At 54.6% G+C, this 23,825-nt stretch overlaps 6 protein-coding genes across 6 annotated transcripts; 4 read left to right on the forward strand and 2 right to left on the reverse strand.

Annotated features, from left to right (window-relative positions):
- Positions 1–4,757: 4,757 nt before the first annotated feature.
- On the forward strand, positions 4,758–7,426 carry CkaCkLH20_05860 (rRNA-processing protein utp23; the record flags this gene model as incomplete). Its single annotated transcript, XM_038888577.1, has 4 exons — positions 4,758–5,194; positions 5,243–5,913; positions 6,454–6,666; positions 6,723–7,426. The coding sequence occupies 4 exons, from the start codon at positions 4,758–4,760 to the stop codon at positions 7,424–7,426; spliced, it is 2,025 nt and encodes a 674-aa protein (XP_038745913.1).
- A 1,181-nt stretch (positions 7,427–8,607) lies between these two features.
- Positions 8,608–12,488, forward strand: CkaCkLH20_05861 (duf726 domain protein; the record flags this gene model as incomplete). Its single annotated transcript, XM_038888578.1, has 2 exons — positions 8,608–11,088; positions 11,142–12,488. 2 exons carry the CDS (start codon positions 8,608–8,610, stop codon positions 12,486–12,488), a joined length of 3,828 nt encoding a protein of 1,275 aa, XP_038745914.1.
- Positions 12,489–15,928: 3,440 nt separating this feature from the next.
- On the forward strand, positions 15,929–17,408 carry CkaCkLH20_05862 (uncharacterized protein; the record flags this gene model as incomplete). Its single annotated transcript, XM_038888579.1, has 2 exons — positions 15,929–16,322; positions 16,405–17,408. The coding sequence occupies 2 exons, from the start codon at positions 15,929–15,931 to the stop codon at positions 17,406–17,408; spliced, it is 1,398 nt and encodes a 465-aa protein (XP_038745915.1).
- Positions 17,409–18,208: 800 nt separating this feature from the next.
- On the reverse strand, positions 18,209–19,180 carry CkaCkLH20_05863 (golgi apparatus membrane protein tvp23; the record flags this gene model as incomplete). The annotated part of the gene is made up of 4 exons (XM_038888580.1): positions 18,209–18,366; positions 18,476–18,759; positions 18,961–19,006; positions 19,075–19,180. The coding sequence occupies 4 exons, from the start codon at positions 19,178–19,180 to the stop codon at positions 18,209–18,211; spliced, it is 594 nt and encodes a 197-aa protein (XP_038745916.1).
- A 680-nt stretch (positions 19,181–19,860) lies between these two features.
- Positions 19,861–20,875, forward strand: CkaCkLH20_05864 (HpcH/HpaI aldolase/citrate lyase family protein; the record flags this gene model as incomplete). The annotated part of the gene is made up of 2 exons (XM_038888581.1): positions 19,861–19,906; positions 19,959–20,875. 2 exons carry the CDS (start codon positions 19,861–19,863, stop codon positions 20,873–20,875), a joined length of 963 nt encoding a protein of 320 aa, XP_038745917.1.
- A 1,680-nt stretch (positions 20,876–22,555) lies between these two features.
- On the reverse strand, positions 22,556–22,929 carry CkaCkLH20_05865 (uncharacterized protein; the record flags this gene model as incomplete). The annotated part of the gene is made up of 4 exons (XM_038888582.1): positions 22,556–22,587; positions 22,641–22,718; positions 22,772–22,832; positions 22,885–22,929. The coding sequence occupies 4 exons, from the start codon at positions 22,927–22,929 to the stop codon at positions 22,556–22,558; spliced, it is 216 nt and encodes a 71-aa protein (XP_038745918.1).
- Between the last annotated feature and the right edge of the window lie 896 nt (positions 22,930–23,825).

Here is a 23,825-nt window from a genome sequence, read left to right on the forward strand (position 1 = left end):
CCTCCTGCCACACCTCAGCGCCAGCCGGGTCGGGTGCCCCTGGGCCAACCCCCCATGGCCTGTGACGGAACTTGGGACGGATTAAGGTACACCTGACGACCTGTTCCAGGCCTTGTCCAAGGAGGCTGGAGGCTGGGGATCGACGGTGGGTTAGGGGGCCAAAAAGGGGACCTGTGAAGTTCCAGCAAGTCAGCGTCTTCTTCACGTCTTCGTCTTGTTCCATCGTTTTCTTCTGTTCCCGCCTCGTTTTCTCCCCCTTGCCGCCGTCACCGCCGCAGCCAGCGCCTCTTCATTTTTTGACTTCCCTCAAACGATGACATTTATCGAGGTCGCCAAGACACGTCTATTGACCGCACTACTCATCGTTTAGCAGAGAAGGAGAGGGGGAAAAAAAGCCAAGCTCCGTGCATCCCGCCGTAGGAATCCGTCGCGGGGTTGATGATGAATGAATGCTCGGGAGTTGGAGACCTACTGCGGTAACAATCGGAGGGGGTCTCGGACTACTGCTATTATCCGCACTTGGCCAGTCGTCCTCCCGGTGGCTGTGCAAAGGATCGTTGACGACCTACCATGCCGTCTCGTAAGTCCCGTATCGGATGCGGTGATTTACGATCGGGTTTCTCGGGCATTTGCTTCTTTGTGAAGTTCAGAAGTTGTCTCGGTCTCGGTACGAATATTGTTGTCGCAGCTGCTTTTTATCCCTTGGCGACTAATGAGGCCTCTCATGATGAGCCCGTCATCCATTCCCTCACGGCCCGCCTCGTTTAATGAGTTGTTGAGCCTCAAACATGGCAACCAGGTGGCTGCAAGGGAGAGAGGACCTCCCGTTCTCGAACAATCGGCAATCAAATTGAATACCACAAACGGGACGGCGTTGACTCGTTTCTGACGATCCCGTCGCCAGTTCTGCAAGCTGCTTCCATGTAAAACATCAGCGTCTTCAAAGGGAGAAACATTTTCTTGATGGAGGTTACCCGCGGTTCTCCTTCTGGTCGATCGCATTTCCTGTTTCAAACTCCTTTGAACCGCTCAACCCGTCCGGGTTAGAGAGGACGAACCAAACATGCCTCAGCGTCGCAATGCCTTCCAGGCTATCTGGCGTTTGACGAACCAACACGCGGTCCCAAGCTTACCCGTCCGATGTGATGCAGCTAGCATACAACATCCCGTCGTCGACGCACGCTTGGTCACAGGCAGCGGTCACCAACTCGACCGATTACGACCGCTGTGCGTGACTGGTTGGTTTGTCCCGTTCCAAGACACCTCGACACCCTCTTACCTGCAACCTCGTAGTCAGTCAGCCACGGCCTTCACCCGCGCCAGCTCTGTGGCTCAAGTTCAGCATATCAAGTATTCTATCCCGTACGTTCCGTCTTATGCACAACGTGTACGTACCCGTCATCAATCATCTCGTCGAAATGCCCACCCGTCCAGTAAAGACGTGGCAGTAATCTGCATCTGGGCCCATGAAGGAATTTCAATGCCGACTTGGCTCCTGGGCTTTTCCTAAAAACCTCCCGTCGAGTTCATCAGACGGCCCCGGCCCTGCAGACTAAGGACGCCATGCCAGTGCTCCGTCGTCGTGATACGCCATTCTGCGATGGTTAACAGCGAACCCATGTACACGTATTCCACGCGAACATGGTGGCATGATTTGTGACTTCACGACTCCGATGCCCGCCTGCCTCATCGAGGCGTTGGCGCCAGACTTTGGCAGGGTCTCCCAAGCGGGTTTGCATTCTTGAGGCTGGGGCAGCCAAAGGAGGGGTCCCAAGGAAAGGTGAGGGGCCGTTGGCGCCGATGCCCTGGTCATGCTGTGTCTTCTCCGCAAAGTCGCATCCACTCGTTGGAAAGAAAATCTGCCGTTGTCGAACACTCAAACACCGCCTCTCGGGTTATTGCAGCCCAGGGCGGCTCTGAGGAGATCTGCCGTGAGAATTGTGTCCGATTTGAAACCGCCCGGTCGGATTATCTATCCCGTCGTTGATAATCCCTTCAAGATGGAGCTGCTTCGGTGGTTTGCTGCCCCGTACATCAAACACCGCAAGATCGACATCGGACGGCTTTGGCGAACTTCAAGTTAGTACCGTTCCTCGCCGTCACCGCTCCCGGGCTGAGAACCACCCGCCGCGGCAGATCCAGGCTGGACTGATCCGAAAACGCGGACAGGATAAAAGAAATTCATTTGCTCCAGTAAAAAGGGTCCATGATGGGCCTGTATCCTGCATGCGTCAATACCACCTGCCCCCGTTTGGCCGGCCCCATATCCATGTAAAGTAGGCAGGGATGTTCCTAACGGTGACAGTCATGTCTTCACAACACCTCTGCGGCGGCGCTGGAGCTGGCTGGGTCCGCACGTAAGAATCGTGGAACCGGAGGAGTTGCTGGGCTGCTGTGGCTGTTTGTTTCAGGCCTCGAATGGCCTCTTCGCCATGTGTTCAAGAGAAACGGTGGATGACTGTTCTTGTTGTCGATTCAACCGGTCCAGAATACGTACTTCAGGGTCTTCTGGAATCTGGCTGCTCCGCGAAGGCGCTTCCCGCCCGCCTCCGCTCTCCGAAGGAACCGGGCCCGTACGGACAGCCCAATCACAGCACCAACGGCGGGATACAATATTTCCAGCCTCCACCTTGCGCCGTGTCGTGCCTCGATGAGCTGGAGCGTTTTAACCCTCGAAATCTTGCGGTGCAGTCTGGCGCTATCACCACTGATTGACCCGCCGGCGAAGACAGAGGGCTTTCTGTGAAGTTATGCATTTATATCTCGTGACCGGGGAAAACTGCCTCTTGTTGGCGCCTGTGTTCGGTCCTCAGACTCCGCGGCCAGCGCGGATGTTCGTTGTCCGTGAATATCAATGTTTCCGTCGGGAGAGCCCCCACCGGCTGGCCGATTGTTTCTCGTAGCGCCGTCCGACACGAAGAACAGCACGAGAGCGGAGGTAAGGCACATAATCGATGGTGGCTTCTCTTGACGCCAATGAGACAAGACCCGGCGTGCGGGCGGAACGTTTGGCTATCGACTCGTGGCTCTTCATTCTCGACGCGCGTTCCTCGTCCGCAAACAGTAATGCCGGCAGTAAACAATCCAATCTCTTGTCATTGCCACAACGGTGAGAATGGTTGGTACGACTCTGGAGCTGAACTGGTGTTGCTTGACCCTGAGCGTCAGCCCCGTTACGTCATGTCGGTGAACGGAGCTCCGTATCCCTGCTGAGCTGGCGTCAAGTCGACATGACCCATGCACGGAGGCACGAACCAACGTGCTGGCACGCACGACGTGGAAATGTCTAAGATCGACCAAGAGCAAACAACTCAATGGCTCCGTGATCCGCGGTATCTGCGCTGGCTGGCCACTCAGGCCAATGATTCACCAGCATGACGCTTGATTGAAGAGTGAACAGCGACCGAAGATCGGAAGGAGTCCAAAGCCAGACGGTCCGTCAGAAAGCAGGTTGTCTGTGGGAAGTGTTCCTTGATGTCCGAGTTGCCAGGGTTTATAGTTAGAAAGATCGGCGTAAGTTGACGAACGAGTCCTGATTTTCTTTCCAGCCTCAGTTCGTCGTATCCTGCGGTGATCATCCTTTCTTTTGACGGTCCAGACACAGCTCCAAGGTAGCAGTCTGTGAGCAGGTAAGCTGCCGTTAGTCATCGCGGCTCTGGTCTTGGGTGACATGGCAGCTGTGTCTGGCTGGTGACTGGATACTGCCGCGGAACGTGACGCAGGTTGGCGTGCGGTTGCCGGCAGTCGTGGTGTCTATTTTAGCTCTGGGAAGGCGCAGAAGCTGCAGGACCGCGGCGGCCCTCTCAGCCGGCCCAGCCTTTGTCGATCTCCGTAGATGATCGTCCGTAAGGCGGAAGTTATGTGTGTGTGATGACGGCTTCCGAGTCTTGCCTTGCTTCAAAGGCCTTCGCGGATGCGAAAGATCTTTTCCCTTTCCAATGGAGAAATCCCTCCTGAACGGAAATACCGAGATGTGGATGGAGATGGGAGGAGCCACACGGCGAGGCATGATGATGATAATTCATCGGATCTGCATATCGTTCTTGGAATGAGACGGCGACTTCTGCAGTTGGCTGCATTAGGTTGCCACAGAACGTCCCCGTCGATTGAAGAATTTTCAGTCAGAATTTTCTCGTCCTTCTTTCGCGTTGTTGTTTCGTGGAGGGCAATGCCGGCGAGGGAGGTGTTGTTGAATGTGCGGTCTGGCAAACGACAAGGAACTTCCAGGGAATTGGGCGTTGTTTCAAGAAAGTCGTGGCTCAACGTTGCTTTCGATTTGAGGCGTCAAGAGGGACTGTTGGGCTGAAGAGCTCGGCGCAATTCCTTCTCGATGGGGTCCTCGCGCAGAAGCTTCACTGCTGTTCTTTCGCAACTGCCAATGGGAGAGTCCAAAATGCCCTTGGTGTTGGGTTCAGCAAGCCCAAAGATCCCTGATTAGCTAATTTGTACGTACCCGGACCGCTGGAGCTCCAGTTGCATCGCTGCAGGCCGGTGCTGTACGGCCAATGCGCCAACCAAACGCGCCTGCACGTGTACACCCAATTTAACCCCCGGTTCGGAGAGCCCCCAACCAACTGGAACTGAACGCAGCAGCAGCAGCAAGCAGCAGCAAGCAGCCCAGGTGAACAACACCCCCGGCCATGCCCACCACCCAGCGGCGTCCTCGACACTGCCAAAGATAACGGCTCCAGGCCCATCTATTCGGGAGAGTTGCGATCCAACATCGCAAAAGGCGCCTGATCTGCCTCATAGTTGGAATGAGGAGGTTACCTGGGCCCTTGTTGGCGACTACACCCTTCAAAGCGCGGCCGCCGAGAGCTTTTCGAAGCCCTCGAAACGCACCATGGCCGCCTACCACCCCAGTTAAGACCGGTCTCCGGTCTCTGTCGACCACGACGGACGATGCCGACCACCAGAAACCGCGATCGCATCCCTTTCGCTTCGAGACCGGAGTATCACTATTCGCGAAACGACCCCCGAGACCTTTTCCCCCGCCCTTCCTCTCTCCTCCCTCCGGTTCCTTCTCCGATCCTCTCAGCACCCACCACCGGAGCCGCGATCGGCGCGCAAGAGTTGACGGCCAGATCATTCTCGGGCAGACGAACGGAGACGATGCGGTTTTTGCGAGCGACAACTTTATATGTGCGAACGATGGGGTCGGCGCGTGGTCGACGCGGCCTCGGGGACATGCTGGGTAGGAAATGGCCCTCCTCTGGCGAAACGAAGACTAACCTTGGCTCAGGCTGTGGTCGCGCTTGATTCTTCACTACTGGGCAACGGCGATTCAGCAGGACGCTACGAACGAGGGGGATCGTTTCAACCCCAACCCGGTGGCGTATCTCCAGACGGCCTACGAGCAGACTCTGAAAGCGACATCGGACCCGAATGACTGGCAAGGGACCACGACAGCGAGCGGAGCACTCCTGCACTACAAAACTCTGGACGGCAGCAAGCAAGTGCCCCAAGTCTACGTGACGAACCTGGGCGACTGCCAGGTCATGATCCTCCGGCCTCGACACGAGAAGGTAGTCTACAAGACCAAGGAACAGTGGCACTGGTTCGACTGCCCCCGCCAGCTGGGAACCAATAGCCCAGACACCCCAGAGAAGAACGCTGTCATGGATGTGGTGGAGATACAGGAGGGAGACGTGGTTTTGGCCATGTCGGACGGGGTCATTGACAATCTGTGGGAGCACGAGATCATCGGCAGCATCCAGAACAGTATACAACGCTGGGAAAATGGCGAAGGAGGAGGGGACCGAGTCGAAGGCGACAGGACGGGCGGTGCGAACGGAGGCATGAAGCTCGCTGCCGAGGAGCTAGTGGCCGCGGCGAAGAAGATCGCGACTGACCCCTTTGCCGAAAGCCCATTCATGGAGCACGCGATTGAGGAGGGCCTGCCCACGGAGGGAGGTGAGTGATCTCTCGGACAGCTTTGCATCGAACTTTGGGCTAACAACTCAGGCAAATTGGACGACATTAGCGTCGTCGCTGCGCTCGTCAGGCGACATGATGCATGAGCAAGGACGCACTACGAAATGAACATTTTGGGAATAGAGCTGCATGGGAAATGCTTCGCAAGGGCAAGTCTACAATAATTTGGCATATGCCCTGTCTGGGGTTGGATGACAGCGGCGACTCTGGGGAAAATCGGCGTTTTTCGGGCTTTCTGAGTTTAGTGAAATCGGATAATCGTTATCAACGAATAGCACAGAGTTCAAGAACATCCGTCTTAACCCACGAAAGAGTGAATCTACGATGTTTGCCGAAGTGGACGTCCGTCGGCGAGTCCCTGCGGCGACGGTGCGGAAGTGTGGGGTAAACGTCGGCGGCGTTCATGGGTCCGACCTCTTATCTTATCGCAACTTTTTTTCTCAAAATTTCGCGACTGGGAACTCAAACAACACTCACTGCCTGGACGTCCCTCAGCAACGCAACAACAACTACACACAGTCGAGCACGTCAACACCTCGCCGCACAACGCCAAAATGCGCGGAAAACGTAGCAAGCAGTATCGCAAGCTGATGAATCAGTACTCCCTGACTTGGGGTTTCCGCGAACCGTACCAATGCCTCGTCGATGCTGAGATCGTGGCGGATACCCAGAAGGCCAAGTACGACCTGCTTGCCGGCCTCGAACGCACACTGCACGGCAAGGTCAAGCCCAGTAAGTCACATACGCTTAATCTCTCAACGGTATCAAGTCTGACGGGTGCACTACAGTGATCACACAATGCGAGATCCGCAAGCTGTACCTCCGTAAGAGCGAGCCCGGAATGAACCACATTATCGACTTCGCGAAGACGCTCGAGCGACGACGATGCGGCCACCTTCCGGAGGACTACCCCGAACCTCTGAGCACGATGGACTGCTTCAAGGCCGTCGTCGACCCGAAGGGAACGCTGGTCAACAAGCACCGTTACTGCGTCGCCAGCCAGTCGAGCGACGTCCGCCGCATGCTCCGCGAGATCCCGGGCGTGCCCCAGATCTACATCAAGCGCTCGGTCATGATCCTCGAGCCGATGGCGACGGACAGTCAGGAGATTAGGGCCAAGGAGGAAAAGAGCAAGTTCCGCGACGGACTGATCAGGCCCGAGAGGAAGAGGAAGCGCGAAGATGACGAGGGGGAGAAGGAGGAGGAGGAGGACAAGGGCGATGCGGCATCGGCCGACGGAAAGACGGAAAAGAAGAAGGCGAAGAAGAGGGGGCCGAAGGGGCCGAACCCGTTGGCCGTGAAGAAGGCGAAGAAAGCCACGGACGGGGAACAAAAGCCGAAGCCTTCGACGACGGGTGAAGGCGGCGAGGGAGACGCGACCGCGAAGAAGAAGCGCAAGAGGAGACACAAAGGCAATGCGGAGGGCGCCACCGAGAGCAGCGAAGCTGTGCCAGCGAGTGCGTCAGCGGAGCAGGCGGATGGAAGCGCGTAGAGAATCAGGGTGCATCACAAGGGCGTTTGGGGATTTGCTTGGAATGCAGGTACAATAAAAGTTCTGAGATACCAATTAATGGGAAATTTCTGCTACGAAGCTTGGTATTCGAGTTATTAGCAGCCACGTGCCTCGATGACTCCCTTTCTTGTATGAACTGATTCTCAGTTGGTCGAGCGTGTCTAGGTGTGTTGGATGTCTCAACGGTCGACTTGTTTGACGATTGTACTCTCCTACACCCAAAAGTCGGATCCTCGATCCGCTAGGATCCGAACTGAGCCATAGGAGACTCCTGAAAAGCAGGGCTGCCCATGATAGTATCCGGCCGGTGTCGTCAGTAATTCTCCAAACAAACACCCCTCCAAGACGGCAGGACTGGTCAGCGGTCAGAGCTCTAGACCACTGAAACGATGACTGTATTGGTGTGCTGGGCGGTGTGCCGGATCGGGCTGACAGCAGCGGGCACAGTCCTCGATGACAGAGGAGTGCAGGGCGGCGCAGACGATTGATTGGAGATTACCTCAGACCCCGGGCACCTCCCCCTTCCCCTCCAAATGCCTCCAATTCGCAGCGCATTTGGGGCCATTTCGATGGACGTGGATGGGTTGCGACGGCCAGCCCCACTGGAATGCCACTGTAGCGGATCGCCATGGGGAATTTGAATCTCTCCTTCTTCAAGCAGTCCAGGGTCAGTTGAACATTCATCATCCTGTCCCTTTCAAGCCCGGTTATGCCCCCTCGAAGAACCACTCACTCCCGTCATCTAAACAAAAAAACCACTCACACGTGGATTTTTGGCTGTCTCCTGAACCGCCAGAGCAGAGGCAGGAAGGAAAACCATAAGCCGGCACGTCAACTTGCATTGTGCGCGTCGACATATCCGGCAACGCGTACCCCAAGACCAGCACAGCGCCCATTAATCGTAATCGCTAAGAAGCAAGTAGTCAGCTTCGCACCACTGGACTCATTGCGCGTCGTCCTACACGAGTCCGCGGAACCTGGCCCGACCCAAGCCAAACGCCCCCCAAACCGACCCATTCGTTTCTCAACACCCGAAACACAAAAAACCACTCGCACACAAACAAGAGCCACCCCCCTTGGCCGGTTAATATCTCTTTCTGGTCCCTCGACGCAGCTCGCATGCTTGTTGTCTAAAGGACTGGACGGTGCATCCTTTCAACATGGCGGGCTCCGGCGAGTCTGCCACCACTAATAACCCCTCACCGACGATCGCAACGACCACGGCCGCCGCTGCCGCTGCCGACAAGGTGGAAGCAACCGCCCAGAAACCAAATGGCACTCCTGCATCAGATGCAACCGCACAACAGCAACCCCCAGCTGCAGCAATGACGACCGGAAAGCCCGAGTTTGATGATTTCGGCCTGCCCATCAGACGATATGTATCGCCGCCGCCCGAACAAACCGATCAGATGACCGACGCTCAATCCGAACCGAAACACCCTGATCCCGAACCCTCGAAGAACGAAAATGAGGTCGAACGCGACGACGCTCCTACAGACGTGAAAGTCAATGGCACCAAGAAAGAGAACAGCAAGGAGGCCGAATCAGACAGCGATGATGACTTCAAGGACGCAACATCCGAGCAGCCGGACACTGCCGCTGCCTCTGGCAACAATTCGAACACCCCGTCAACCCCTGTGACTTCAAACATGGATAAGGAGGAAGTTAAAGACAAGAGCGTCACGGAAACGAACGAAGATGATGACAGAGATGGAATTGCAACAACGAAAGGCGTACAGAACAAGCCGCAGGAGGAGCCGTCAGAAAAGGCATCTGCCGCAACCGAGCCCATCGAGCCCACCGAAGAGAAATCTACAGCTTCAGCAACCTCAAATGCAGACAAGACATCAATCACCGCAGCAGAGAAGCCAGCTGCTTTTGCCGCTGATACGGAACAAGCGAAAGATGGTACCACAAAGATTGACAGCGATGCGAAGAACGGAGACGCAAAGGAGCTAGCGAAGGGGGACAACAAGGCAGAAGAAGGCCGACCCGACTCCCCCGTGAAGCTCACCGATAAGGCAGACCAGCCAGAGCCAAAGGCAACAGAGAAAGTTGCCGCGAATACGCACACAAGAGACGCAAGCACCGCTAGCAACGTGGTCATATCAGAGTTCTCCCACCAAGGGCTTACAGCGAACGCAGAGGAGAAGAAGGATGACGACGACGATGATTGGCAACAAATGCCCGCATACGCACCTTATGACATTTATGACGACGACAACAGATTGGTCGCTAAGGAATATACCGAAGAAGTGGATGATGAGAAATACGGCTATGGTGGACTGGGAGGAGCAGGCAAGGGTTACACAAGAGTCATCATGGACGACGACGCGGAATCCGCGACGAGTATGGATGACAACACGCAGTATCTTTTCAAAGAAGTGAAGGGCACAAGCATGACCGAAGACGACACCGAGGCGCGAGATGCCGTTTCCCAGATGCAAGCAACCAAGGATCTCTTGACCGAGGGCCAGAGGATCGCATACGTCGGTTTGACCAGGCTGGAGATCCACAACCTGGTCAAGGAGGCCGAGAGCGTTGAACACACCAGGGGTGCGAAGAAGGAGGTAGCAATGTCTGCCGAAGCAACCCAGATGTGGGGACAGAAGATGATGATCCGTTTGTATGCTCACATGGACATCAGCGCTCAAGAGCAGGTCATGGTCGAGCAGCTGAGCGCCCACGGCGTTGTCCCCTCAGACTTGACGCCGCTGCTGATGGCAAACGCAAGGGTGAAGAACCCAATGGCAGAGGAGTCGCGCACCTCATTGTCAGTATCTTCGCCGCGGTCATCATCACTAGCGCTGTCGCCGAGAACGCTGCCTCCCTCTTCCCCGTCGCTGCCGGAAGAAGAAAAGGCAGCCGAAGCGCCGCCCCCGTATGAAACTCACGAGGGCGAAGAACTGCCGCCCGTCAAGACACCAGCGCAGCTATCCACGGCAGAGAACATTGACATTGACTTGCGCTGGACGGTGCTATGCGACTTGTTCCTCCTGTTGATCGCTGATTCCGTTTACGACTGTCGCTCCAGAATCTTACTCGAGCGAGTTGGAAAGAGCCTTCAGATTGATTGGTTGGATGTAAGGAAGTTTGAAAAGAAGGTAACGGATGCGCTGGAAATGCAACAGGCTGCCGAGAAAGAGAACTGGAACGAGGATGAGCATATGGAGCACAGAAGGAAACAGGCGCTCAGGAAGAGATACGTAATGATGGGATTGGCCACCGTCGGCGGTGGCTTGGTTATCGGACTGTCCGCTGGTCTGCTTGCTCCCGTCATCGGCGCCGGCTTGGCAGCCGGTTTCACCACGATCGGTGTCACCGGAACGGGAACCTTCCTCGGCGGTGTCGGTGGAGCTGCTATCATCACCTCCAGCGCGGCGGCTTCAGGTAGCGTTATTGGTGGCCGAGCGGCCAACCGAAGAACGGGAGCCGTCAAGACATTTGAGTACCGGCCCCTGCACAACAACAAGCGGGTGCACCTGGTTGTTACGGTGGCTGGATGGATGACAGGCAAAGTCGATGACGTCCGTTTGCCGTTCAGTACCGTGGATCCTATCATGGGTGATCTCTACTCTGTCTTCTGGGAACCAGAGATGCTCAGGAGTATGGGTGACACCATCAACATTCTAGCGACTGAGGTACGTGAAGCTTCCACAGCACCACAGTCCAGTGCCATACTGACATACCCTAGGCTCTCACCCAAGGTCTTCAGCAAGTCCTAGCAAGCACCATTCTGACCAGTTTGATGGCCGCCTTGTCTTTGCCCGTCGTTTTGACCAAGCTGTCCTATCTGATCGACAACCCATGGAGTGTCTCGCAAGACCGAGCGTGGGCCGCTGGTCTGATTCTGGCAGACTCTTTAATCGACAGAAACTTGGGAACTCGCCCAGTTACACTTGTTGGATATTCACTTGGGGCAAGGGTGATTTTCTCTTGCCTGTTGGAGCTGGCCAGGAAGGGCGCTTACGGCCTGGTTCAGGACGTCTACTTATTTGGATCGCCTCTTATCATCAAGAAGGACGAGTGGCTACGAGCGCGGACCGTAGTACCCGGAAGATTCGTCAACGGCTACAGCACCAACGATTGGATTCTTGCCTACCTTTTCCGGTTGACCAGCGGTGGCCCTAGAAAGGTCGCCGGCTTGGCCAAGATCGAGGAGGTTCCTTGGATCGAGAACTTTGACGTCACTGAGATTGTCAAAGGTCACATGGAGTACAGAAAGGCTATGCCTCGCCTCCTTCGAGAATGCGGCTGGCTCGTGGAGAGCGACGAGTTCAGCGAAATCGAGGACCCAGACCCCGAAAACCACGGAGAACGCCAGCGCGAGCTTATCAACGAGATTGAAGAGGCACGCAAGGAGCTCGAAAGGGAGGGCCAGAAGAAGAAGAGCCGATTCTCCATCTTTGGACGCGGCAAGAAGTCCGATAAGGAGAAGTGGGAGATTTACGAGGACGCAGCAAAGGATGGCAAGCCAAACCCGAGGACCGAAGACAAAGAAGGCAACAATCACGGTGTGCTCTTCGACGTTGAGGCCATTCGTGCCGAGGTTGCCAAGGAAAATCAGAAGGCGGAAGACGAACCAGACTTCCAAGTAAAGGAGCTCAAGTCTACCCTCCCGCCAATGAAGCTCGACCTGAACTCGTCAAGCTCATCATTAAACCCACGAGACAGCCTGCGCGAGACGAAGAGCGCCTTCGCAGTGCCAGGTCGAGCGTCCTACGAGACCTCGAATTCGTACGGGTACACACCGGAGCGGACACCGACATTCCCCTCGAGCCAGACGTTTCCTCAGCGGACTCCGTCGCCCTACCACGCTGCAGCCTCTCCCATCGAGGATGACATCCAAATGACGTTCGACACCTCTTTTCACCAGCCGGCGAGGACTCCCTCACCTCCACCAAAAGATGATTTGGGTCCAACCCGACCGGAGATGAAGTCGGCGCAGACGGCCCCCAGTATTGCGAGTAACCCATGGGCAGATGTCGATGACGACGATGATTTTGGCAAAGAGAAGGAAATGACGATGACTTTTGCATAGCGAGGATGGCCAAACAAACGCAGGTCGGGCTTTCTTGTCAAAGCCCAGCATGCGGAGAATGCATGGCCCTCCTTGACAAAGGCGTATTACTTTCGGCAGATCACACAACATCAATAACAACACAAACGATAATGCAGCCAGTTTGTCTGTCCTACGGGCGTTGTTGTCATTGTATGAGTTGGGACGCTTCGTTATGTGATTTTTTGGGGACCAGCGTTGGGTTGGTTAAACTACAAGCTGTAGAACGTTCGCGTACATAATTCACCTGCAATGACGCAGATTAATAGCACAAGACGGGAGACATGTGTTCTCCCAAGTGAACCAGACAGCCAAGAGTGACAAGCGAAGTTACACTGTGTACCATGGTGAGATGTCAGAGCCGATGGGATCGCCAAGACGTCCTTGACATCTTGTGAAGCGTTGTAGAGGCTTAGCCAACAACGGTAATTTGGGTTCAACGGTCTAACGGTTTGACAGTGTCACAATAGGCATTTTTATGTCATAGGCCTGCAGGCACTCCATCACTATTGCTGCCGGAAGGCTGGATGTCAACATGTCTGTGTAATTCCTCTTTTTTTTCTCAATTATGCTTTTGAATAGGACTTCCCAACTTTTTCTTGTGTATGCAACCTGCAGGGGAATGGAGCTAGAAAGCATCAGGGGATAGGTATTGGAACTTTGGGAACTCTTGTTGGTTTGGTTTAGCAGAAACAGAGTCGGAACCCTGCATCTCTGGGCGAGCTTGTTGAAGCTCGCTCATTCGCGGGGATAGATGCCACAGAAAAGCATTTTACAACGCTGGCATAAGGTACTTAGACGCCCGCAGCGACGACGATGTCCAGCGAGTCGCCCGGATTAGTGGGGAGGGAACAATGTTTTCTTGTTGGTAGTGGACGCTCAGTGTGTTGGTGTTGTCGCCGAGTGTGTAAGTTGGTGTTGGTGTCGGATCCACCACATCAATGTGATGACATGGCCGCGGGCCGGGGTGTTCGGGTTGTCGGCGGGGCTGATCGGCAGGCAGCAGAGGAGTGGTGATGATGCGGTAGCTACTAGCTCTTAAGAGGCAGTTTTACAGAAATTGGATTCTGACTGAGAAGAGATTGAGCGTTCAACGACACAGATGTGGTCACAGTTGCGCCGTTTTTGTCCCATCGTCTCAAATTTCAGACGAAGATGGACGTACGAGATGCTCGAGACGGAAAATCAGATCGTCTGGAGAAGCCTACGGTCTATCGAGGTACCTTACGTGCCCACTCAATACCTCATTGGTCTCCCGTTGGTAGACTGTTGCTGATGCTGGTCCGTATGATCGGCCAATCCTTCCATTCTCACCACACAACCGTCAGACAGTCGGAGATTCGGCGGAGCAGAAGTGCTGAAGTAATCAAGCAGCGAACGAATGCCCTTCAGCACAGGAAACGGCGCGTCCTTCTTAGACGATAGAAGGAAGACTTCGGCAGGTGGATGGGATGGCAGTGCCCCCCGTGCTAACGCAGGCTGGTCCAACATCAGCCGCAGCGGCGGCGCTAGCGCAGCAACGCTAGACCATCAACAGCAGTGGTAGGGGTCCATCTCTCGTCCCATTTCCTCACCACCTTCATCGGCCTCTCGTTCTCGGGAGACGAGCGAGTGCTTGTCGCTGCAGGGGAAGTCGCTTTGTTGGAAAGTTCAATTAATAGCAGCAACCTGCGCCGCGTTCCATTGGCCGGTCGGCTTGGAGTTTGCTGACGGTGGGGCTGGGGTATGAGCTCCACCGTCCACGTCCCGCGCTAGTAGGGTATCCACTTTTATACAGCCTTACACGCTTGCTCTTCTTGAGGTTTTTGGATCTTTTGGTGAACACATTGGGCCCACGGACGGAATGGCTTGCTGTTTCTGTTTCTTCCTCGGGTGTCTTATCATCTCATCTCGGTCCGTCTCTTCTTTCCAGTGATGAGATGAGAAGGTATGCTTGTCTTCGAAACCTAAGCTTTTTGGGAGTCTTACGCGCGGACGAACTACTATGCGTCGTGCATGTCACTCTTTTTTCGTGGCGAAGCAGATCTGGTCTGTCAGTGATGTGGTGTAACGAACACCGTCTGCTGATCACGGTATCACAAAGTCTCAGAGGTTCTGTGTGGGAAGTCTGACAAGAAGGCTAGCGGTTTCCCAAGGGAGAGGGGTGGGAAGGTCAAGGGAGGATGATGAAAGGTGAGGAGGGTCTCTGGGATTCACAACCCTGGAGTTTGATGGATTACAAGGTGGGGGGAGCTCATCAAAAGAGCAGGCAACATTCGTCTTTCTTGTTTGCTCTCTCTGACGAGCGAGGCACCGTCTGATCAGCAGGGCTCTGTGTAGGACTGCTACTCGAGCAAGAGACAACGCTTCTCTATCAATAGCCATCGTGTCCGAGTGCAAACTTACTCGATCGTTTCCAGAGTCCGAGGTCCGCTCACTCCCTTGGAAGACGACTGTCTTCACACAACCACCTCGAGAAAACCAACGAGACCTCAGCCCCGGGCGACCGAACAAAGCCAGTGAGAGGCTAGGGCTGCGTCGAGGGAAGGAATCGAAGCAGCAGCGCCTCGCTCGAGGACGAATGCATGCAAGAACACACACACCACCTCACAAAGTGCAGCGTTTCATAGGAGCATAACAGCCGTAAGATATACACTTGTTTTTTCTCGAGCGAGAGCCTGCCTACAGATATTCGCCAGGAAACAAATCAGAAAGAAGCCGCGGATCCTTTCCACCACCCACATTTCTCTACGCGGCGCTCGTCTTGGCGCGTGGCTTGCTGCAGCTGGTGTGTAGCGCAGATCCATTCCGTACCTAGGTTGTGAGAGAAAGAAGGACGGGGACCCAACCAACCAACCCCAAAAACCGCGGCGTCTCGAGCTGAACGTCTCACAGAGCGCGCGAGCGCGAAAGGGCCCGCCAGCAAACCGTTTCCCACAACCTAACCAACAAAAGACGAAAGCCCAGTTGTTTCCCATTTCCATTTCTCAGGTACCAACGTATCTATCTGTACCCTGGTTCCGCCTCTTTCCTAGCGATCCTCCAATCCATTCTTGACCCTCCACTCCCCCCTGTCTCTCACATACCTGCCGTCTTACACCAGACTGGGGTTGGGGCCCGTTATCCTTCGTGCCTAATCACGTCCTCCTACTGTTCACTTTCCCCGTAGCCTGCTTCCTTCCTCTCGACTCTCCTTTCCTCTTGGTCATTTTTTTTCGCTTCGACATTTTTTTCCACACGATCACGAGGATTTTGGTGCGAGGAAGTGAACTTTGGATTCGACTGAGGGCTTTTTTGGGTTGAGGATTGGTTTTACAACGCGGGCGTGGGCCTACCGACTTACACGAATTCGATATCGACTCCACCGACGACGAACACTATCTTGGACTCGACCGACTCGACAATACATTCCACATTTCGACGACAAAAGGAGACGATCGAACATGTCCCTGCAGCCGGGCATATTCGAGAATGAAGAAGGAGAGAGGAACCTCCCCTTCGGGGACGACCAGAACACGCCGTTTTATGCGACATCCAAAGGAGATCGATCTGACGGGACCGAAGGTGGCGGCAGCAGCAAGGAACTGACTGTGGAGATCGATGCATCTACACTGAGCCCTCAAGACTTTCCGAATTCTCACGTCCTCTTGACCTGGGAAGGCACTCATACCATCGCATGGCAACTCGACCCTTTGGATGCTGTAGTCGTGAACGCTACTTGGCTGGGCTACAAAGACGATAAAGGCACCGTTGGCCCCATCATGTCTGCGAAAGATCCCTGGCCATCGATGCCGAAATCTCTCATGCAGCCTGGCATGAAGCGCGACGCATCCGGATGTGAGCATTATAACCCAGAACCGCTTGACATGCGCTTTCCACATCAACTCGCTTTGTGATACTCATGCTGACGCTTAAACAGTGCAGTTCCAGCAAGACAAACCCACAATTGTCTTGTCGGTAAACGATACTAAGGTGACTGAATATTTTACCAGGGATATGTTCCTCGTGCTCGGGTGGCAAAAGAAGGTTAACGATGCCATCGTTGGAACTGGCTACACCCAAAGCGGTCTTTTCACAGTCTACAACGGCAGTGCGAGCGACAGCGACGAGGTATACGTCCAAATGAGGAACAGAATCATGGCAAGGGTCGACCAGAAAGGTGTTGACTTCACTGGTCAAGATATCAACAGCACCTCGTCCTGGTTCCCGCCCAGCTCTAGCGTCATACCATCGACGACTTCCGCGACCTCCGCGACTACCGTGAAACCATCGTCAACATCTGTATCCGGCAGCGAAAACGGTAACAACAAGAGCGGCAGCGACAGCGGCGGCGGCGGCGGCGGCGGTGGTCTTGCCCCGGGCGCTATCGCAGGTATCGTCATCGGAGCTGTATTCGGCGTTGCCATCATCGCCTTCTTGATCTGGTTCCTCCTCCGCAGACGCCGCCGCCGAGCAGACCACGCCCAGAACGGCGGCTACGGCCCCGGCGGTCCCCACGAGTACCTCGCCGACAAGGAGACCCACGCCCGCGTCGTCGAGTCCCCTCACTCTCCCTACTCCGACGACGGCCAGGCGCAGCAGCACCAGTCATCACAACGTCACCTCAACGATATCGGCCAGGAGCCCATAGCCGCCGCCGCGATCCCCGCCTCCTCCGCCAACAACAGCCCGATAGAACACCACCACCGTCCCCCCTTCGCACCCTACAACGAGCAAGAGCACACATCCGTCGCCTCACGTTCGCTAGACAACGTCAACTCCAACCTCGAGGGCGCCAGGTCGTCCACGCCAAACGTTAACTCAAATGTGTCTCATCTCATCGAAGACGGCATGACGGAGGACGAGATCAGGCGGCTTGAGGAAGAGGAGAGGGCACTGGACGCGGCGATCGAGCAGGCCGGGCAGGGAGGTCAGCGTCGGTAGTTGTCGTTGTACTTCGCGATGAAGAGAGAGAGAAAAAACGAGAAAGCAGCAGTTCTTGTGGCATAATTCTGACCGAACATTTTCTAGTATGCCTGCCTGTTCTCTTCCTTTCCTCTGATGGGGCGTTATTTTGCGAGCGTAGCCTTCTGGTAATCTTTTCACGCAACACACACACATACCATTCGTTTGGTTCGTTGGAGGAGTGGATGAACAGAGCAAGAGTATTGTTCATTTGAGGAGCTGCCGATACCCGTTTCTTGCGTGCGGATGTTTGTTGTGTAGCGGTTGCGGTGTGTTGGAGGGGCAATTTGTGGATGAAGTAGTTTTAGCGTGATGGAATGAAGATGATTCGACACCCGCTGCTGTGTTATTTCAACCGTGGTTTTTGCAAAATGTCGTGTGAGATCGCTCCAAGCAAAGCCGTTGTTTGCCGTAAGTCGCTCGACACATGGTTTGCGTTGTTCACCAGGTTTCCAAGGAACGCTCTCACATAGTCCTGCTTGGGAACCCGTCCGCCGCCTGCCAAGAAAGAAATCATCGTTGAAATTCGGGTCATGCTTACATGTCTAGTATACAGTTGGGGTATAGCATATCGAAAGGCCACACACCGTTGCGACCGACCTCGCGGCGAAGAACGGCTGGCCACGTCTCGTCTCCCTTTTGTTTTGTTTGTTTTGTGCGTCCCGCCGCAACCTCCCCCCGTCTGCCGGCAAAGGCTCCTCTTCTAATCATGGTACAATATCCCACTGTCACCGCCAGGTCCGCTTCAAGTACGGTTCAAGAGGGAAGGTCGTCTCCCCTCAACCGCGGTTGAACAGCCGTCCCACCATGTTAGTCGCGATGCTCCCCGCCAAACCGCCCGAGGACAGGGCGCTGCCGGCGATGCCGGACGCGTGGCTGAACTTGTCGCACCGGGAGAAGGCCATGGCGTTCATGATGGTCAAGACGAGAGCGATGACTGCGTAACGAACACCGGTTAGCCAAAGCAAAACTCAAGAATCTCTCGAAACGGGGGGAAGATGTCCTCCGACGCAAGGGGTAAGGATGGGGACACGGGACAAACTCACCGACAAGCGGCAACCACAAGAACTGCAACCTGACGAGCGCAAAGATGGCGAGGAGGATCCAGAGAACCGGCTGGACGTAGAGCGCGAGCCAGAAGAAGCGGCTGTCGGTCGCGTTGACCGTCTTGGTGCCGGGCTCGCTGCTCTCGAACACCCACTGCGAGTCGCCCGTCTGGGGGTCTACCTCGTTCCACCAGCGCAGACCGACGAGGCGGCGGCCGGCGATGTTCTTGAGGTAGTAGAAGTCGGCGGCGAGGAGGAGGATGGTGATGATGAAGATCATGATCCTGTGTAGAGCACCTGTTAGTGGAACTGTCTGTGACCTTGCTTATGCGACGTGGAGCGGCCCGGGCGAGATGTGTGCGGCGCTGGCTGGGCAGACACGCTGTTCGAATGCAACTTGACATCTTGGACGCAGTCTTTGAGGGAAGATCGCGGGCTCGGTTCGGGGGCTTCGTTGGAGGGAAATGGGTCATGCGACGACGTACATGCTCTTGATGATCCACAAGCCGAGGAAGTACACAAGAACGCTTGCTATTCGGGGCAATTGTTAGTCTAATCTTTCCCATTATGCCCTAGCTAACGGTCCAAGACCAACTTACATATCCGGAACGTAAGAAAGGTCAAGAGGGTAATGGGATGCGAGCTCAACCGCCAGCTCAAGGAGCCGGGGGCATCTTGCTGCGGCAGCTGCTGATTCGACTCCATCCCAGGCGACACTCTTCAACTTTTGATATTGACAGGAACGTAATTGATTGATTGCGATCAGACTCTCGGCTTCGTTATCGTCGTGCGCATGTCGTGGCGTCGTAAAGGTCCGGTTGTTCTCGTTCGAACGGGAGAGAGGGCTGCGGGAAGAGAGGGATGCCTGCTCTCCAGAAACTAACACGGTACAGCTGTCGTAATGCGCGGGCCGCAGGCGTGGCATTCAGCTGGCGCTGGCGGTGCGTGTCCCACTCGTTGAAGCTACGGTAAGCTGTTCGGCGCGTGGAGGTTGAATTATTCCGCTAGGGGTCGCACCGTTGGATTCAATTGGGAGCAGGGGTCTTGAATTACAGGGGTCCAACAGCGGTCAGAGGGGGCAGAATCGGCGCCGGCTAATTACATCATCACAGTCATTCTGGAGCTCACTGACATCAAACCACCCCCAAATAGCCGACTTGCTGAACAGCTCTGCGCTCGAGTTGCCGAGCTTCTTCTTTAAAGAGACGACAAATTGCCGGGCCCAAGTGTTTTTGCCTGCGCTGCTGCTTGCCCTCACTCAATCCGAATATTCACCTCGACTAGTCCAGTGCACTGCTTGAAAGCCAAGTTTCGATTCATTCAACGGTGCTAAGCTACCACTAACAAGGTCCAATTCCACTTTTACCGCGGACAAGTTATCCATCATGGCGGCCAGGTCCTCGTCGATAATCCGCCGAGCGCTTCTTTATGGTTGCTCAAACCTCCAACAGTCATTACTGTACATCAACTAATGTTCACTTAGTGCCGTCCTCGTCGGAAAAGATGCTCACAAAGTCCTTGGGTCTGAAGTCCGACAACGTCACATATGACCTCGAGGATTCAGTGACGCCGTCGATGAAGTCCCAAGCCCGAGATCAACTTCGCTCATTTCTATCGAACCAGAAGTCTCGCCCGGCTTCCATCTCTGAAATGGCTGTTCGAATCAACGCCGTGGAGACGAAATTCGCCCTGGATGATCTCACTTCTCTGGGGTCTCTCCCGAATGTCGATGCTGTCGTCGTACCTAAGGTCAATTCTGCCGCAGACTTAACCTACGTAACCGATGTTCTGCGGCACGTCGCTCCTGAAAGGCATACTGCCAACTCGGATAATCCTGTCAAAATCATCGCGTTGATCGAGTCTGCGCGGTCCGTGATGAATCTGTCGGAAATATGCAAGGCATCCCCGTATCTCAGCGGTCTGATCTTCGCTGCCGAGGATTTTGCTCTGGATTTGTCATTGACAAGGACTCCGGCGCTCACCGAGTTTTTGTATGCGCGATCTGCCATCGTCACCGCTGCCAAGGCCGCCGGTCTACCCAGTGCTATCGATCTCGTCTGCACTTCTTATAAGGGGGATGAGGGACTGAAGCGGCTGGAAGAAGAATCCCTTGGCGGAAAGTCGATGGGCTTTAACGGAAAGCAGTGCATACATCCGAATCAGGTTGAGATGGTTCAGAGGCTATTCGCCCCGGGCGAGAAGGAGGTGGAATGGGCTGTCCGTGTTGCCATAGCGGACGAGAAAGCCAGCGCGGCAGGTCGCGGGGCTTGGACGCTTGATGGTATGATGATTGACGCGCCAGTGACAGGAAAGGCGAAGGCCATCATTGCCAAGGCAGAGAAATGTGACGTCGACATATCCAGCCTGCGAACCAAGTGGAAGGACCAGCAGCCTGAGTAAGTAGGTCATCTGTAACGTTAGAAAAAGTTAGGTGGCCATAGCTCTTGGGCTTCGTCTGCCGGGTAGAATTCCGCTGGTTCTACTGGTTGAATTTCTCGTCTGCGGCTGGTGTAAGTGTTGGGCTGCGAATGGTACCCGGAGTTTGATATTAGCTCCGGCATCCTGTGGCTCCGCCTGACGCTTCTTGGATATTGCCATTGCAGCTGTTCTGGCTGCTGTAATATGTCAAACCCAATGTCGGGACGTTGCTCCCAGTCGTAAGAATCCCCTTCATACTCATCTTCTCTTTGAAGGGCATCTTGTCTTCCTATACCATGGTATGGATGCATATCGACCTCTCCATTCCCGTCTCCAAGTATGTCCCTCTCAGCGCGGGCGATGAAATCAAGCATACTCTCTTGGACTTGTGCTCGAGACGTACCTACACCCACTACCGTGTCGTGAGCGCGACGAGTAGGCCAGTGAAAGGATTGCTGTAGATGGGGTTCCTGCGACATGACCTCGGACTCAGCGAAAGGAGTTCTCTCTTCTGTGCTTTCAGGCTCATGACCCAGTTGATAATTCAATGAGCCCCGATAAGCGTCAAATCCAGCGTGTTTGTCGTAGAAGGTTGGATCAAATGTTGCGATGTTATCACCAGGTGGAAGCACCTCAAGGCGAGTACTCAAATTGCTTGTTGAGGTGTTGAAGCTCGGCAAAACGCCTGAGGCAGACGCCGTTTGGTCCCCATGCAAGCAAATCTCGACAGATGCTTCTCTCGGCAACCTGGTTAGCGAAACCGCTGGGTCGCAAGTTGTCGGCGTGCCGGATGATGCTGCAATAGACGGTTTCATCCTTTCACTATTTCCAATTTCCACAGCAGCTTCTTCTGTACCCTGTTCGTGCGAAGTAGCTTTCGGTGTTGTCTGAGTAGATATTTCTTTCGACGAAGGGCCAAGGTAAGCCTGGCCAACGACCTGCGATCGGGTCAATGAAGGCTGAGTCTTCTGATCCGAGGCCAAGGTGCCATAAGCTCTAGCGCTCTGTTCTGTCGACTTGGAATCAGAATCTGACAGGGATTGTTCCGCGTTTTCCGTATTGGAATGTGAAGAGTTTCCTCTGTTGACATTGGACTTCTCCAATGCTCCAAGTGGGAGCTCGTCTGTTGTCATGACACTCTTGTCTTGATACCGAACAATCGCTGGTTTTTGCACGGGGGTAGCTGCTCTCAGCCCACTATCTTGGTTGACAGGTGTCTCTCCGCCGGTCGAGCTTCGTACGTGATGGTGGGATCTGCTTGCTGTTGGAGCTTTGAGCCCCGAATTGCGATCCTGGCCTGATATCCCGGTGTCGTCAAAAACTCCAGTATCACGTAGTTCCCTTCTTATCAGCTCGGGGGTCATGCTAGAGCGTGCGTTGCTAGGTTCGCGCGGTATCAGTGATTGAACATGGTCGCTTGTTGACCATGACAGGTAACTGGTTGCCCTACTGCTTGCTCGATGCCGGAGAGCGGAGAAACCATGTTGTCCCCATGACTGCTGAGATGCATTCAAACTCTGTTGGAAGTCGTTCTGCGGCGATCTCCTGGGTTCAAAGTCCATGTCACGCTGCCTGTAATGGTTGTCCGGTTCAAATTGGGTTCTGGGCCTCCGTTCTAAATGACCAAGATGCGGTTGGCTCGCAGGTCGACGTTCAGTCTCGTTACGTCGCTCGTCTTTGCGTCCTAAAAACGCCTGCATTTCGTCAGCCTCTCTCTCCAGGCGTTTTCTTTGCTTCGCCTGGGAACGGTTGTGCTGTTGTCGTGAGGGCAAACGGGGCGGCGGGTTTTCGAGTGTAGCCAAGGAATTGTACGCCAGCTCCTCAACTACGAATGCGTTAGCGATGTTTCATGACTGCGGTTTTTGTAGTATGGCTTACCAGGCTTTGGGGAAGACACGCGGCCATTCTGGAAAAGACCTGCTGTAATGGCAGGTTGCAGCTGGAAGATGTTAGTACGGGCCACAAAAGACACAGCATGTTGCCATTCGTACTGTGAGTCTGTCCTTGAGAATAGCTTCGGAGTGGAAGTTTCCCATTACGTCTTTACCAGACGAAAGATTTTTCTTTTGCGGGAAAGCTGGCTGTTCGTGTTTTTCCTTCCGAGGCCTGCGTTCCTGGTGCCGAGATTGCTTCTTCGACTCGTACCTATCTTCTCTAGTCTTGTGTCGAGCGCGCTTCTCAAATCTTGGAGACGGAGTTCTGTCCACTGAAATGGAATCGTTTGGTACAATCTGATCAAAGACCTGCCGCGTTTGAAATCCCGGGTCGTGGTCTCTTGTGGGCATTAGAGGCCGTTGCCCAGTGCGTCTCTTATCACTTGGAATGATGGAGCTGTCGCGTGACCGAGAGCGTTTGTGGCGTCGAGGAAAATCATCTTGGATTTCCAAACCGTGTGGTCTCCAATTTGGGCCACGCGAGAGTAACGGTTCCAATTCTTGCTGTCGTTTCCCAGCAATATTGGGGGAAGTCGCGCCTTGGTGGTTGACATTGGAAAGCCAGCTTTGAATGTTTCCAGAACTTTGCGTGGTTTGATAGGGCGCGTTATTGCCGGAGTCCCAATTCCGTGTTCCTGGTTGGAATTGCGGAATCCGTCGGTCCACGTCCCGGTGACGTTGGTGTCTTGACTTGTCTTGTTCGTAGTCGAAGTCGATGTTGTCGAGTGGGTTGTGGCGATGGTGTCGGTCATCCTTCCGAGACCTGCGATGGCTGCGATGGTGTCCCTGGGAGTAAGGATCCATCGCATTAAACTATTAAACTCTTTCCTTCCAAATGTAGTGAGCTGATGCGGTTCATGAACGTGATGCCAAAAAAAGGTAGATCAGGTCGTTGGCGGAGTGATCTGCAAGTTTGCACAGACTGTGCCTGTATCGCGGTTGAGCAAGCACCCGAGACCGCCGCCCTGGAGGCATCTCAGTTGATAGCCCATTTCTAC

The sequence above is a fragment of the Colletotrichum karsti genome, assembly GCF_011947395.1.
Source record: "Colletotrichum karsti strain CkLH20 chromosome Unknown Scaffold17, whole genome shotgun sequence".
Lineage (NCBI taxonomy): Eukaryota > Fungi > Ascomycota > Sordariomycetes > Glomerellales > Glomerellaceae > Colletotrichum > Colletotrichum karsti.